We start from the raw sequence: 16,813 nt of genomic DNA on the forward strand, positions 1-16,813 counted from the left end.
CTGCCCTTTGATGGATGAGGATTAGAGGCTTGTGGAATCTTCCTGATGGGAGGGACTGGCTGTGGGAGAATCTGGGTCTTGCTCTGGTGGGTGGGGCCATCCTCAGTGACTCTTTAATCCAATTTTCTATCAATGGGCGGGGCTGTGTTCCCTCCCTGTAGTGTGGCCTGAGGCCAACCTATGGTAGGGTAATGGCAGTAATGGCAACCTCTTCCAAAAGGATTTCAGTTTAGTTCACTCAGTCGTGTCCCACTGTTTGTGACCCTGTGGATTGCAGCATGCCAGGCTTTCCTGTCCATCACCTTCTCCCGGAGCTTACTCAAACTCATGTCCATTGAGTGATGGACATGTCAGTGATGCCATCCAACCATCTCATCCTCTGTCATCCTCTTCTCCTCTCGCCTTCAGTCTTTCCCAGAATCAGGATCTTTTCCAGTGAGTCACTTCTTCGCATCAGGTGGCCAAAGTATTGGAGCTTCAGCATCAGTCCTTCTAATGAATATTCAGGACTGATTTCCTTTAGGATTGACTAGTTGGATCTCCTTGCAGTCCAAGGGACTCTCAAGAGTCTTCTCCGATACCACAGTTCAAAAGCATCAATTCTTTGGTGCTCAGCTTTCTTTATAGTCCAACTCTTACCTCTATACATGACCACTGGAAAAACCATAGTCTTGACTAGACGGGCCTTTGTTGACAAAGTAATGTCTCTGCTTTTTAACATGCTGTCTAGGTTGGTCATAGTTTTTTTTCCAAGGAGCAAGCATCTTTTAATTTTATGACTGCAGTCACCATCTTCAGTGATTTTGGAACCCAAGAAAATAAAGTCAGCCACTGTTTCCACTGTTTCCCCATCTATTTGCCATGAAGTGATGGGACCAGATGCCATGATCTTAGTTTTCTGAATGTTGAACCTCAAGCCAACTTTTTCACTTTCCTCTTTTCACTTTCATCAAGAGAGTCTTTAGTTCTGCTTTGCTTTCTGCCTTAAGGGTGGTGTCGTCTGCATATCTGAGGTTATTGATATTTCTCCCGGCAATCTTGGTTCCAGCTTATGTTTCATTCAGCCCGGCATTTCGCATGATGTACTCTGCATATAAATTAAATAAGCTGAGTGACAATATACAGCCTTGACGTAGTCCTTTCCCTATTTGGAACCATCTGTTGTTCCATGTCCTGTTCTAACTGTTGGTTCTTCTTTGTATTCTTGCCACCTCTTCTTAATATCTTTTGCATCTGTTAGGTCTGTACCATTTCTGTCCATTATTGAGCCCATCTTTGTATGAAATGTTCCCTTGGTATCTCTAATTTTCTTGAAGAGGTCTCGTCTTTCCCATTCTATTGGTTTCCTCTATTTCTTTGCGTTGATCACTGAGGAAGGCTTTCTTATCTCTTCTCGCTAGTCTTTTCTGCCACAACAAACTCGCTGCTGTCAGTGCCTCTGTCCTCGTACAGGTCACTGATGACCCATGCATCCACAGGAGACCCTCACACTGTCAAAGGCAGGTCTGGTTCAGTCTCTTGTGGCTTCACGGTTCCTTTCCCTGGGTCCTGGTATGCACAAGGTTTTGTTGTGCCCTCCAAGAGTCTGTTTTCCCAGTTCTGTACAAGTTCTATAATCAAATCCTGCTGACCTTCAAAGTCAGGTTCCCTGTGAATTCTCAGTCCCTTTGCTGGATCCCATGTTGGAAAATCTTTTGTGAAGCCTAGAACTTTCTCAACAGTGTGAGAACTTCTTTGGTATAATTTTTCTCCAGTTTGTGGATTGCCCACCGGGTGGCTCTGTGGTGGGGCTAATGGCAGCCTCATCCAAGAGGACTTAGGCCCTACACCTTGCCTCCCACGTCTGCTGCAGCCAGAACCCCTGTTCTGCGCAGACCACTGTTGACCCATGCCTCTGCAGGAGACCCTCAAACACTCAATGGTGGGTCTGGTTCAGTCTCTTATAGGGTCATTGCTCCTTTCCCTGGGTCCTGGTGCACACAAGGTTTTATTTGTGCCCTCCAAGCATCTCTGGTAGGTATGAAGTTTGATTTTAAACATGATTATGCCTCTCCTGCTGTCTTATTGCAGATTCTCCTTTGCCCTTGCACCTGGGATATGTTTCTAGTGGGTTCCAACATTCTCTTGTTGATGCTTGTTCAGCAGCTAGTTGTGATTTTGGTGCTCTCACAGCAGAAGATGAGCACACGTCCTTCTGCTCCGCCATCTTATTTCTTCTGTTATGTGATAGGGGACTTGAATAAATACAACAATAAAGGTATCTTCATTGTTTTGTGCTCTTGGTCAGCAGTTGGCAAAGTATGGCCCATGGGCCAAAAATTGAGCCCGTTGCCTGCCTTTGTATATAAAGTATATGGGAACACAGCCACGACCATTCCTGTGTACTGTCTGTGGCCGCATTCATATTATACTGGCAGAGTCAACTAGTTGCCACAGGGACCATGCGGCCCACAAACCACAGATATTTACTTCACAGAAAGAGTTTGTCAACTGTGCGCTTGGCTGATTATTTTTAAGCCAAGACTAAGCCATCCATGGTGTCTCAGGCCAGGGCTGAGTGACTCAGACTGACATCTGGCTACTTGTCCTGCCTGAGAAGGTTGGGCTCCATGGTGGTCATAGAGGGCATGGGACTTGAAGGTGGAGCCATGCCCACTATTCATACCCATCTGGATCACAGCTCACAGTGAGAAGCCCTGGGTCTTCTGAAAGGAGAAAGATAGCATTGTGTTCTGCAAAGATTCTCAAGTTGTAAGCCTGTTGAGTTTTTAATCCGCGGAACTAACTCTTCAAGTGGAATCTTGTGTAAATGCTCAGTATGTGAAATTGAAGAGCAGAGTTGCCCTGGGAGGGGGTGGGCTTAGGGGGCTACCATGAGAGGCCTGGAGCCCTCCTCACCCTTCTTCCTTCCTACTCAGGTGGCAGCCTGAATGGTACTTCTGCCAAACCTGGGGTCTTGGGGTGAAGAACCCCCCATAATGGAAACACATCTCTGTGGCTTGGGGATCTGGCAAACCTGGGTTTGAATTCAGCTGCTGTCACTTATGAGCTGCGTGTCCTTGGGCAAGATTTTGGTCTCTGTGTCAATTTTTTTATTAAACTGGAGATCATTATGTTTATCTTATAGGTTGTAAATATTTAAAAATACTACTTTGATGTTTCTTTTACAGTGGAATTGCTTGAAAGCAATGGCTATTTGTCAATATATTGCTACCTATCAAATTAGCACAGACTCAGTGACTTGAAAAAACACCACAAACTTTATTGTCTTGTGGTTCTGTGGTTCAGAGGTCCCTGAGGGGTTTCACTGGCTGAAATCAAGGTGTCAGCAGGACTGTGTTCTGGAGGCTCTAGGGAAGAAGCCTGTCCTTGCTTTTCCCAGCCTCTGGAGGTAGTTCACAGTCCTCGGCTTATGGCCCCTTCTATGCAACATGGAGCTTGGTCTTTCTCATGCTGCCCTCTCTCTTCCAGTACCCTCTTCTATTTGTGATTACGTTGGGCCTGCCTGGCTAATTCAGAATAATCCCCCCCGCCCCCTGTCAGCAGCCTTAATTAACCATGGCCATGTAGCCTAAATCTTCACAGATGCCAGAGGTTAGGGTGTTGACATTCTTGGAGACCCTGCCACCATGCCCTATCTTTATTTCCTCTTCTCTCCCACTCTTGGGAACCCTTTCCAGCAGGCGCTCTTGGCCATTGTTCCCCTGGAACTGCTCTGCCCGCCACCTCCACACTGTCAGCTACTGCAGTCTGCTCCGGTCCCCACCTCAGTCTGCCTGTCATCAGTATTTGCCTCAGTGGGCCACTGACACCTGCTCCACTGGCTTCCAGGATGTGACTGTCCCTTGGTTCCCTCTCCACCTGACTGTCTTGTTCAGGTTCTCCTTTGCTGTTATGTCTTCAGTCTTCCTGCTTCTGTAAGCTGGGGTGCAGGACTTGTTTCCTGGACTTCTTTGATCACTGAGCATTCCCTCCCAAGGTTTCAAATACCTTCCACACTGATGTGTTTTCAATGCTGTATTAGCTCTCTAGCCCACATCTAAACTCTAGACTCATAATTCAGCTACTTACTTAATGCCTCCCCCTGGAAAGATAAAAAGATACAGCAAATTCAGTTTTCCCCAAACCAAAGTCTCATGTCCTACCCTGTTCCCAGCCTCCTCCCTGTGCATGTGTCCCCATTCTGCTTGTTTGGGGCAAAAATCCTTGGACACAGATTTATACAAAAGCCTCCTATCTAGCGTTCCTTTTGCAGACTTTTCTGACATAACAGCCATGGTGATCCTTTTGGGATCCTGTGAACCCTTTGCACAGACCTCTAATGACTTCTTTAAACCCAGAAAAAAAGCCGAAGTCCTTGAACTGGTCCAGAGGGCCCTGTGATCTAACCCCTCTGCTGCCCGCCCACCTCACCTTCCACCATCCCCAGCTTCGCTCACTGCCTTCCTGCCACACCGGCGCCCCTCAGCCTGCCAGGCACGTGCCGGCTGCAGCACCTTTGCACCTGCTCTTTCTCCCCAGGACGCTGCACGGCTGTGCTGTGCTTAGTCACTCAGTCGTGTCCGACTCTTTGCCTGCCAGGCTCCTCTGTCAGTGGGGATTCTTCAGGTGAGATTTCTGGAGTGGGTTGCCATGCCCACCTCCAGGGGATTTTCCCAACCCAGGGATTGAACCCAGGTCTCTCGCATTGCAGGTGGATTCTTCACCATCTGGCTTGCTCGTTTCCTGAAGTCTCTACTGAAGTGTCACCTTAGCAGAGTGGCTAAAATAGCACCTCGTACCCCAGACACACCCACCCTGACTGACCTCAGCATCATCCTCCTCACTCTGTCTTCTTTGCATTCACCACCACTCAACATTGTTTATTTGCAGCTTTCTTTTATCCCTCTTGCCCCCACTCGAGTATCTTCATTGCTGATGTCTCTTCTCCCTTCTCAAATGCTTGTTGGTTTCTCTGGAACATGTTCCATCAGGGCAGGGCTTTCTTTGGTTCAGTGCTCTCTCCCTGGCGCCTAGCCTGGTGTCTGGCATGGGCGGGGTGAGTGGAGAAGGGTTGGTCAGGTGTTTGTGGGATGAATAAACAAACAGATGGATGATGAGCTATATGTGTGAGGGCCTCCGTCACAGGGCAGGCACTCAGACTCACAAATGAGAGCTGTAATTATGAGTGATGCATTGATTTACTTGAAAGACTAGTTTCCCTGTCAGGTTGGTGTTACTCAGGGCAAGATAGCTCCTATGAATACCTCATAATTGTATATTGTTTATTGCTTTAAGGCAAATCTTAGCATTAAAATAAAAAATCTCATGATGTTTCTTGAGCTCTTCCTCCAGGACCCCTGGTTGTAGCCAGGGAGCCAGGCTACTTCCTGGGTTGCAGAGAGGAGACACGTGACTCCGAGGACCCCCTCTCTTCTCCTTTCTGCTGTACAGAATGTTCTGTCTGGGTGGGATCAGGCAGGAGGTGGTGGCTCCAGGGCAGGAGTGGTTTGGGGAGATACTTCTCTTAACCGGCTTGAAATCGGACGGGGTGGGGAGGCTCGCCTGCTGGAGGACGTGACTGGGCTGTGGTTGCGTCTAGTGCTCATTCTCCGATGCAGGGCTGCAGGGTTTTTGTCCCTTCTTCCGAACATCCATTGAGCCCATGTGTGCCAGATGCTTAGGTGGGTTAGGCCCTGGGATACAGGATGGATGTGGGCCCTGCTTGGGAGACCACACAGACTGTAATGGGACAGTGGGTAAAATAAAAATTATAATACAGCCACGTGCCCAGCATTGCTCCAAGAGCTTTGGCTGTGTTGTCTCCTTTAATACTCCAGTAATCCTGTGAGATGTGGGGCAGTTGCTTCCCTTTTACACATAAAGGAACTGAGGCCTCGGGGGGTTAAGTAACATGCTGGAGTCCCCAGCCAGTGAGCTCCAGAGCTGTCCCTCCTCACCACCCACTTTGAAGGATGTGGAGGGCGGGTACAGGCTCTCACCTTGATCCCGGGCTAGTTTCAGAGGTGTCTGTTCTCAGCTTACAAAGAAAGTGGCTTCAGGCACCGGAAGCCTCTCTAGGATTGGGTTCATGGTGACAGACTCACGGACACAGCAGAGCTTGACCAGTGGACCCCACAGAGCCCAGCATGCAGACCACTGCCTGGTCACCACTCAGAGGTTTCTAGAACGCAGAACTGAAACTCACAGGCTCTACAAAGGACCAAGAAGACACCCTCCCCACTAACCCCTTCCCCCTTGTCCTCGTCTAGCCGGGAGACTTGCTGTACTTTCCCAGAGGGACCATCCATCAGGCGGACACTCCTGAGGGCCTGGCCCACTCCACGCATGTGACCATCAGCACCTACCAGAGCAGGTAAGCCCTCACCTCTGACCTCGCGTCCCTGACAGCTCTGCTCCGAGCTGTGGTGCCTGTGGCCAGGATCAGGAGGTGTGAGAGGTGGTCGCATCGCTTCTGCTTCTCCAGCCCCAGGGCTTCCTCCATCCCTGCTGGCTTCCTAGTCCTGCTGTGTCCCACCTGTGCCATTGACCCTCTCATCTGGGCCTCCTCCTGAACTGTCATAACCCCATCTCATACAGAACACCGGGAGTTGCCCACATCCCGGGATCGGGAAGACGGGCACCGCTGTGGGTATGGCGGTGTGTCTGTGACGCCATGCTGCACTTCTAGTTTCTTCCCACCCCCACCCACTCACTCTCTCCATTAGAAAAGTTTTTTTATTGTGGCAAAATATTCGTAGACCATTTCATCCATTTTTAAGCGTCCAGTTGAGTGACACTAATTGCATTCACGCTGTTGTGCAGCCATCCCCACTATCTGTTTCTGAAACATTGTCATCACCCCGAACAGAAACTCTGCATCACGGAAACCTCTGGGTCTCTTTTAAGGTTTCCAGTTTTTACAGTTCATTAAAGTCGGAAAGGACGTCTGGAACAGTGAGTCCTAGAAGCACATGTGCTGAAAACAGTTCCAATTAAAACCACGTTCCAGTTCAGCGAGTGCCTTGTCACGTGACAGGACCCGGGCAGCGGCCCTGCCCGTGGTTTCGTGACAGCAGTGGCCTGGCTAGTCCAGGTCCCATTAAAAGCGCCCATCACTGGTTTATTCATCATGAGCCCTGGGCCTTGTAGTGGTTGCTGGGATGGTAGGCGCTAGACTGAAGGGGCTTTGGGAGGACTTATACTCTGGTCATGGTGGAAGGAGGGGAGACAGGTGTGTAGTTCCCAAACAGTGTGGCATGTCCCATCACAGCTTTGCGGAGGAGTCCCTGGGAGCACAGAGGGGTGTGGTTAGCTAAGCTGGGGCATCATGGAAGCTTCAGCAATGATTTGACACCCAAACTGAGGGAGCCCAGGGGATGAGTAAGTGGAGGTGGGCCCAGAGGTCAGAGTGGGACGGGACATTCCAGGCCTGAGGAGCAGTGGGTCTTCGTAGCCTCAGAGCTGTAACTTGCAGAACAAGAGAGCAAGCATTCCTCTGCCTCCTCATCTGGCTCTGCAAGGAGAAGTGAAACACTGTGTTTAAGGGACAGGAGGGACTAAGCGGGAGTCTGGCCTGAAGGCAGAGAGCTTGTTTTAGGTTTCTCTTGTATAAAATGCCTTCTCACCATGGTTGGGTTCCTTGCAGAGGGAGAAAATTTCCAAGGGTGACTGAGGGAGCGGGCAGTGGGAACCGGGCCGTGGGGAGGCTGCACCAGAAGCCCGTTCTGGACCGAAGCAGCTCTGGGCCTCGGCAGCCACGTCGTTGAGCCCCATGAGCGTCCGTCCTCTGGTGTCCTGTCGTTGCTGTCACTCTTTCCCTAGTTCTTCCTCTTTTTCGTTTTTCTTGCAGCCATCAGCTGGTTTTCTGGCTCCCTTAGTTTTCACTCCATTTTCCTTCCTCGGTTCCTGATTTACTCACAACATTGGAATGTCGCCTCATCAGTTACTTCTCTGACTTCCCTCCACCTCCTTGACCCCGTTGGCTTTTGCCACCACCAAGTGACTGTTTCCCAATCTCAGGGGTGAAGAACTGGTAGCTTTCCCTGGTCCCACCCACTGCCCCTGCAGTCGGCAGGGCTGGAAGAGCTGCCTGAGTTAGAGAGGATGCCTGCCGTCTGAGGATGGGCACTGTGATGCCAACTTGTGCCTGTCGGTGGGGCCGCTGCTAGAACAGGACAGGTGTGACGTGAGGGCCGCTGCTCCCCGGAGATGCCCTGTGCTTTGGTCCTGGCGCTCCTTAAGACATTATGGTAGGGTGAAGATTCGGCCTTTCCCTAAGCCTTCTCAAAGGTGGCATTTAGGGCCTGCTCTCTCAGATAGTGGCATGTTGATCTGACCAATTTATGAAGGTGAAACCCTCCAGAGGTGTTGTTTCTAAACTGCAGCCCAAGATCCAGTCTCCTAGAAGAGCACGGAGCTCAGTGTAATATCTGCACTTTAACTCCGTGAGCTACTGCTATGTGACTTATACCTGGGACCCCTCGAAGGACGATAATATTTCATGCTGCTGTGAGGTCTACATGTGTCCTCCAGGTCTACGTTCAGTCAAAGGTGTGAGGCTGGGTGTAGCATTTTGTCAGAAACCTGTGAGGCCACCAGGTGGGAGTGGATGCCGGGGGAGAAGTGTCTCTCACGTGGCTCTTGTCCTCCTTTGCCACTTCCAGGAGGTAAGCATAAAAGTGTTAATTTTGCTTACAGAGTGAGAGGCAAAAGTCATACTGTGAATTTCCATTTTGCATGTAGCCAGCAATTTGAAATCTGCTGGTGACACAGAGGGACATTTTGAGCAGCTCAGAAGTGTTTATAGAGAGAGCATCCCCACAGCGTGTGCATCTTACACTGACACACATTGAGGAGCGAGTGATTCTGAACGCCCCGCAGGAAAAGCAGAGGTAGCTGAACACTGACGCTGGTCCTGAAATGGTATTTCTGGCATCTGGCTTCTCTCTTCTACCCCAGTAAAACCATCATTAGAGTTTAACAAGTTGCAAAATAAATCATTTTGAAATTGTTAATGTTGGATATTTGACTGAGAACAGTGCCCCTCCCGTTACTAAGAAACAAAGGAAAATGTCATGTTTAACTGTTCAGATAATTGCACAGTCCAGGATCTTGCTGTTACCCTACATATATTGCTTTTTGGATTTTTTGCACATACAAATTTTTTTAGGTCCTCTAATCATTGAGAGTTACTTTTCTGCAAAACTGTCAAGGCAGTTATGTAGTTGAAAACGTTAAAAAAAAAAAATTGTTCCTTTGAACTTCCTACTTTATGATAGTCTGTAATTCTGTTATCTTTACATTTAAGATAAATCATGAATAATTTACATTTAAGATAAATCATGAATCCCACCTTTAACTTTGCATGTGAGTGTCTGAGGTGGGGAGAAAGGGAAGCCTGTGATTGATAATGCTCTTAAGTTTTTATGCTGAGTGCAAAGAGTCGGACACGACTGAGTGACTGAACTGAACTGATGTGAAATTATTGGAACTCGAGATTTCAGGGCAGGGGGATTGATGTGTAGTTTGTAGCTTGAGGCTTTTATAATCAGTGTTTTATCCACATGTCTTATGCTTTCATTGTTTTGTTTTTCTTTTTTTTTTTTTTTTTTTTTTACTTGGCATGTGTTCCAGTTCATGGGGAGATTTCCTTTTGGACACCATTTCGGGGCTCGTGTTTGACACCGCCAAGGCAGACGTGGCACTCCGGGCTGGCATCCCCCGGCAGCTGCTCCTGGTAAGGAGCGAAGGCAGGTGGGGAGGGAGGGGCAGCTGTGGCTCCCCGCTCAGGACCCTGGAACCCTTCTCCCATGAGCCAAGCTTGTTTCCTCCTGGGCTGGGTGGTTTGCAAACGACAGAGTGCTGCACATTACTTGCAACCCAAAGGAACAGTGGTGTATGCAGATGGCCCACTTCCTGTATTTCAGGGTGGCAGCAGCAGGCCCTGGGAGCGCTGACTGAGTAGATATTTGAATAACTAATGTGGCTCAGGAACTATAGCCTCAGCACATGTGCGATCCCAAGTTAGGAGAGATCCACTGGAGAGCCTGGCCTCAGTGTGTTCCCTGGCTTTCCTGTCCATCCTGATTTTACCCTGATGGCAGGTTTTGAGATGATGGATGCATTAGGGCTGAGTTGAGCAAAGGTGCCTTCTTGTCTGAAGTGGTCACTTCAGATAGTGATTTTTTTCTTCAAAAGGCAAGGCCAGGATTGCACCATATTCCCAGGGAGCCCTCTTTCCAGGCAAAACGCTAAAAATTGATCTTTTTTTTTGCAAATGGTAGGCAGCTACAGAGGAACAGTGGTTAGGAGGACATAAAGGGGTGCTGTCCTTAAGGGAGTGGCGTGGATCCGTGTTTGTCCTGGGTGGTGGTGCCCATTGCAGCACTCTGGAGACGGGGCCTGGGCAGGAGCGCGGCTGGAGTCTGGGCCAGGACTCACTTCTGTGTTTCCAGCAGGCGGAAAGCACAGCTGTTGCAACAAGATTAAGTGGCTTTCTGAGGATGCTTGCAGACCGGCTGGAGGGCACCAAAGAACTGCCTTCTGCAGACATGAAGAAGGATTTCGCTATGAACAGACTCCCACCTTACTATATGGGAGATAGAGCAAAGCTTGTGGCACCAGGTAGGGCTTGCTGTTTCTCTAGGTGGCCAGGGGCTAATGTGGAATATATTGATGCTTTTTTGGGTGTGCACTTCTTTGAGCTGATGGGAAGTATGAAAGATTTCAGGGTGAACATGAGCCTGTCCTTAGTGTGTTAAGGTTGGACAGGACACGCTGCTTGATGGGGAATGAGAACCCTGTGGTTTGGGGTGAGAAGTATGTATTTATGGCCCCTCTGCAATTCATCATCTGCAGGAAGTTTCAAGAACTTGAACACTGAAATAATCTTGTTGGAAATTAGCTCAGGGATGGGTAAAACGTTGCCATCAGCAGGTGAACTACAGGAATTCACAGGATCATCACAGACCTTCCCCAAGTCCCAGGTGACTGTGACAGGTTTAAGTTACAGATGATGTGGACAGACTGCTGGGTGGATGGTGATACCAGTGTTCTGGGGCACAGACTATACCATGCTCCTGTAGTCTAACAGAGCTGGGTTTATTGACTTGTAACGGGAGATAGCACGCTGCTGGAGACTGCAGACATCTCAGTAAAAGGAATGCAGGGAAGGATTTCTAGGATTTGGGTTTGAGTTAGGTGATTTCAAGAGGGTTCAGGAAGTTGGGCTTTGCTCTGGGTTGGATGCTGTTGGGAAATAGAGACTCTCAGATTGCGTCTCCTGTAAATCCTGGTTATGGTTGGTAGCAGGAGGAGTGAAGTGAGGATGGAGTGACCACTGGTAAAGCAGCAGCAGTCCCTCAGGCTAGCCAGGAGTGGGGCACGTGTGGTCAGTCCCGTGGTCTGGACAGTGTCCTTCCTTTTGCCTGTTGATGAAGTGGTCTCGATTTTCTCTGTCTCGCATAGTCACAGCATGGCCATGTTTAATGTTGGGGTGCTTTAGAATGGCCTGTGTTCAGCAGAACAGGGAGACACAGCTGGGAGTGCCAGGCTGGCTCTCAGGCTGCTTCTCTTGGTCAGGTAGAGGGAGAGTCTCATTTTCACTAACTTTTCAAAAAGCCTTATCCATCACGCGTGGAGGACCAGCGAGACACACAATCTACAAGGTCCCTTCTAACATTCATTCTATGAACATGTTTATTGTAGTTTGAGGTGGGGAGTAGTTTAGAATATGTTTTTGATGCATCCACTCAAAACAGCAATTTTCCCAGCACACGGTTTAATCTTTAGCAGAACAGTTCAGTTCTGAGTATCAGCTTATGTCCCAGTTTTCCTTGTCTTAGCCCTTACTGTCAATATTAAGTTCCCTCAACTCTGTCTCCAACCAGATCAGCCTGTCAGGCTGATCTGTTTGTAGTGGCTGCTTTTTCACTAAGTTAAATCCAACCTAGGAAAGAGAGTTGTTCCTGTGCACTTTATTAGGTGGCTTGTTTTTATGACACAGTGCTTGACCTACCTAGACTGAATAATTCGCCATGGTCATGTAACTGGTAATTGGAGGGATGGTGCACTTTGAGCTCAGGAAGTCCTTTCAGAGTCCACATGTGGAGCAAGCCAGGGACAGAAATTGGAGCGGTGAGAGCGTTCCACGCAGAAGGCAGGGTGGCCCAGTCTATTGTGATAGTGTGTGCTCCCCCGGTACTGGTGACAGCCTTTTAATGAACTTAGAAAACTCTGTTGTTATTTATCTGGTTGACATCTGTCTTCAGTGTAAGGATGAGGTCCTTTGGGATGTAAGCAGTATTTTTAACATCACTGTGAATATCTGAGTTGGAGCAGATGCTCCATGCTTGGATTCACCTGCACATTGTTAACTAATTTTCCCAAACAGTTGCTTCTGCAAACAAGTTTGAGCCTGCTTTCTCTCTGGGTTTTCTAGGTGGACAACTTCCGGGGTTGGACAGCACAGTGAGACTGCAGTTTAGAGACCACGTGGTTCTCACCGTAGGACCCTATCAGGACCCATCCGTGAGTATCCAGAAGGGAAGAGGGTTCCACTCAAGGCATGTCCATCGCGGGCCTCAGGTTATCAGGCTGACAGGTGGCCCTGCCCACCTCCTCTGGGAATCTTCCTCCTCACAGTTCAGTCCCATCTCTCTAGATCAGATTATGCCCAGATCTCACTGCTCCGGTTCCGAAGTTTCCTGCCTGTTGGGCATTTGAGGGTTTGTCCTTAGCTCCACAGAACTCTGCTTCTTCCCCTAGTTAGCGGTTAATGTCTGGTCTCTGCCTCCTAATTAGGGCTAGGTTGCCTTTGCCAAATTATCAGTATAGGTTTCTGGTCTTCCTCTGGTGTGGGACTTCTGCCTTTATGAAAGTGCCCTGCACAACCCTAAAGCCCTTGGGAATTCTCCCGTGCCTGGTGGCTTCACCCTGCTCCTCCTGATCAGCTTTCTTGGGAGGGGCCCGTGAATGACTGGCGAGGTTGGGAGTCAGGGGCACCTGGATGTCTCCATAACCAGACTGTTCTAGCCACCAGGGCCAAACCTGGTGAAAACTATATAACATATATGGAAACCTTGAGATTATATGCTCCCACAGCCTCATTTTTTTTTTAAAAAAGCTAGTTATTCTGATAATCAATTAGTTTGAGGCGTTTATTTTAGGTCAGTGTGTTTGATTCTCATCTAAGAGGGGACAAGGAATGACTCAAGGTGCTGGAAGAGGCAGTAAACTTCCCTGTGTAGGGTGGACACGGAGGGAGGGGAAGCCTACTCTAAGTAGAAGGAAGGTTTTTATAGATCATATGGCTGGTGTTTAGAATTAGTATTTACTCTGTGGTGTTCATAAATTGAAAATTTATGTATACCTAGGAATATTAAATTTTTATGATGCACAAAGAGTTGCTGGTATGGTTAAATGAAGTAACCTGAATGTTTCATTGGTAAGTTGAAATAGAAATGGTTTTTTCATTAAAGTTTCTGAAGGGGCTATTATCTTTTTAAAAAATGACTTACAAGTGCTTATTTGCTACATACAGATAGTAATCTACGACAACTATTTAAAAAATAGTCATTATAACTTGTATTTATGTATCTACATGTTTACATCTCAACTTTTTGCCAGAAAGATTCTTTAGTATTCAATAAATTTCACTTAAGCACTGAGGCATTGAGATTTTTCTTGGTGTTGCCCTATACTACTGGAAAAGCCTCCTAGCACCCCAGTGGGCAGTAGCTTGTTGCTGAGAGCTTTTTTTGTTCTTTTGAAGGATGAAACTCGAGGGGAGATGGTTTACGTCTATCATTCCTTAAGGAACAGGAGAGACACACACATGATGGGAAATGAGGAAACAGAGGTTTGTTCCAACCCAAAATGCATGTTTTTGCTCTGGTTTGGTGCTTGATGGGAGGACTCTATTACCTTTGATGTATGGGTAATGGGCTTTTCTGTGACTGCAGTGTGGGCTTAACTATCCCTGTAAAGCTGTCAATTTGTGAAATGTTAAGTCAGACATTTCTGTAATATATAAACACCTGTACCCACTTTAAAAGACACTGGCATGGGACCTGTGGCCTTGTAGGGGAGGTGTAAAGTAACAAATATGAAGCATTTCAAATGACTAATATTTAAGACTTTAATTCTAATGTATTTTGATTTGGCAAGTAGGGGCTGTTTCTCTGCAATTAAAAAAAAAAAATTGGGGCCACACCCGACAGCCTATGGGATCAGACCCGTGCCCCCTGCGTTGGAAGGTGGAGTCTTAACCACTGGACTGCCAGGGAAGCCCCAAATGACTAATAGGCCTTTCGTGAGTTCTCACAAGGGAATCATTGACTTTTATAAGTTATCTAATTATCGTTTGTAGTTTTTATAAATAGCTTACCTGTAACAAGTTTCATTCTTATGAAGGATCTCAGTAATGATGCATTGAGAATTATGGAAAATGCCACTTAAATGACTGGTTTATCTTTTTTCAGTCTTATGGACTTCGCTTTCCTCTATCATATATGGATGCACTAAAGCAAATTTGGAACAGTTCAGCTATTTCTGTCAAGGACCTGAAGCTGACTACAGATGAGGAAAAGCAAAACCTGGTATTATCCCTCTGGACAGAATGTTTAATCCAAGTAGTCTAGTGGCTTTGCTGCTTTAATAGTAATATATATATGTAAAATTCTGGACACTTGATTCTGCAGAGATTTGTGTGCTGGGGACTCCTGTTGCTTTGAACCAAGGACACGATGAATGTACCTTTCCTTACCTGTGTGTTTAATAAAATGAGATCTACCTCTTACAGGTGATCAGTTGGCCATATGTACTAACAGATGTACATAGAAGAACAGCAAGTTACTCAATGTCCCAGAAAGTGACAAAAGCCATATTTCGACCAGTTTATTTAATCCAGTGTGGTAGAAAAGGCACAGCTCCAATAAATGTAAATTTAACTGTCATTACCTGGTGTTCTTTGGAAGAAATAACTTCTTTAAAGAGCCTCACTGGCTCTAGAAAAATTTTAAACAACAATTAACATGAAAATTTTTTAACTTGGTTTTTTACAGTGAAAATATACATACCATACCTTTGTGTATACACAAGCCCCCCACCCCATTAAAATAAAGTTACCCTAAAACAAATTTCATTAAATAATACTGCCGCATTTAATAAGAGGCACTCACATCTATGGGCAAGGGTGTTTTACAGGTGTTGTTTGAAAGATTACGAAAGAGCCTGAGATTGAAGGAAAAAAAATCCCCAATAATATTTACATGGAAAGACCAAGTCTCTATAAAAAATAGTCAAAATAGTGGGTCTTTGAGTTTAAACAGTTCACTGTTACTTTACATTCTAAAGTGCATATAGATTGATATTTTTAAAAATATCACTGGAAAATTTAATCTTTCTATAGAAAAATAGAGCAGACATTTTTCCGCTTTTCTGGCAAAAGTTGGGGATGAAGAGAACAGTTATCTCAGTGTAAGTTTAAAACCAACTTAGGAGGGAAAAATGCTTGAGAATTCTATAGTGACGGTGGTAATGCTTACTTGAGACTAAGTCCAAGACAATATCCTACCTGATTTTGTTCGAATGAAAGCTATTTAAAATGGAAGTGAAAAACTGAGTTTCTTGTCACAGTTTGTAAAGGAAAATGGTATAGTCAAGGCTGAAATACTACTTGGTTTTAACTTAAAGTTTCCCTTTACTTTAGGCAAAGGAAAATTTATTATACGTAGGTGACAGAGTCCTTCCTTATAAACACTTGAGGGTAGATCAGGGGGGGTCAGCACCAGGATAGGAGTGACCCCTGGTTAGCGTTGTCATCCGAGAGAGAAGGGACAGCCACCGGCTATTTGTGCATTTTTAGTTTAAAGGATCAGGCAAAGAATAGCAACAGAAAACACTCCTGTACTTGCTGAGGTGAACACTTATGGTACTTCATATAAAAGCTTCAAGAGAGAACTCTTAATGCATATCTAATACAGTAGCTTAACAGTAAGCTTTATTAAATATGTTTTCAGATATTGTGAAAAAAGTATTCATCTTCTTAAAAGTATGACTTGACCTGTCGGACTTCGCTTCCCTGTGCCTGGCACTCAACCACACACTTAGTTGTTAATAGCTAATAGAGGGTGATAGCATCAGCAGTGTCCTGTAACTATCGGGAATAGGATTTGTGTTTGGTAGAAAGAGAAAACAGACTTCAAAAAACCTGCTCACCGAAGCTGGAGATCAAGCGGGAGTAGAACCTTCCACAGACATCATAATGCATTCTTCACAGGAATGCCTACTAGCTGGCAAGCATATTTTGAGCTCTTCCATGGTGAAGAGCAACAGTCTTCACGTTTGGGGGAGAAGCCCATTCCACTCAGTGGTCCCAGAGCCTAGGATGGGCAGGTCGTTTCCACAGGGCATGAGGGCCCTCCTCCCTCCATGCTCTCCCAGGGACACTGCGGACTCTCTCACAATATTTCAATGTCCCATTTCTGTGTTTCTTCTCCCTCCAGGGGCTGGTTTACAATTACGTGAGTTTTGTCATAATAATTTCCTCCTAAAACAGCAATTCCAAAAGGAAAGATTAATTTATTCACACAGGTGCTTAACGATTTCACAACTGTCAGAAGGCTTTCGTTCAGCCCACTTGCTGGTGGGGTAGATTCATATGTCTTTATAAAAGCGATGGTCTGAAATGGGAAACTGAGGTTAAACAGGTGTATCTGTTCACCTCAAACCAGACCTCACAGGAGTGATTGAAAGGCTAAGCAGTATAATATATAGATGTATAAATGATGTGCCCTAACAATGGGATTCTTAAGAACACAGTGCTCTGAGC

The 16,813-nt window shown here is 46.6% G+C and overlaps 2 protein-coding genes across 30 annotated transcripts in view; one reads left to right on the plus strand and one right to left on the minus strand.

The window, feature by feature from the left end:
• The window catches only part of RIOX2 (ribosomal oxygenase 2), a 36,595-nt gene that overhangs the window by 18,265 nt on the left and 1,517 nt on the right, over positions 1-16,813 (plus strand). For 10 of the 27 annotated variants that reach the window (XM_086410928.1, XM_086410985.1, XM_086410968.1 and 7 more), the window contains exons 5-10: positions 6,252-6,355; positions 9,616-9,718; positions 10,437-10,605; positions 12,422-12,510; positions 13,754-13,840; positions 14,463-14,579. In XM_086410928.1, the coding sequence (XP_086267054.1) occupies positions 6,252-6,355; positions 9,616-9,718; positions 10,437-10,605; positions 12,422-12,510; positions 13,754-13,840; positions 14,463-14,579 (669 nt within the window). Of the gene's footprint in view, positions 1-6,251; positions 6,356-9,615; positions 9,719-10,436; positions 10,606-12,421; positions 12,511-13,753; positions 13,841-14,462; positions 14,937-16,813 lie in introns of those variants that run through there. The other 17 variants (XM_086411055.1, XM_086410995.1, XM_086411149.1 and 14 more) reach the window with 3 other exon arrangements.
• Positions 14,863-16,813, minus strand: part of CRYBG3 (crystallin beta-gamma domain containing 3) — a 126,163-nt gene continuing 124,212 nt past the window's right edge. For all 3 annotated transcript variants that reach the window (XR_015167246.1, XM_086410895.1, XM_086410912.1), the window contains one exon: positions 14,863-16,531. Coding sequence is in view for 2 of the 3 variants with exons in the window: in XM_086410895.1 (XP_086267021.1) it covers positions 16,443-16,531 (89 nt within the window). In the remaining variant the exon portion in view is untranslated. The remainder of the gene's footprint in view (positions 16,532-16,813) is intronic.

The sequence above is a fragment of the Bos grunniens genome, chromosome 1 (assembly GCF_055505025.1).
Source record: "Bos grunniens cultivar Pamir isolate PY7600 chromosome 1, Bosgru_T2T1.0, whole genome shotgun sequence".
Classification (NCBI taxonomy): domain Eukaryota; kingdom Metazoa; phylum Chordata; class Mammalia; order Artiodactyla; family Bovidae; genus Bos; species Bos grunniens.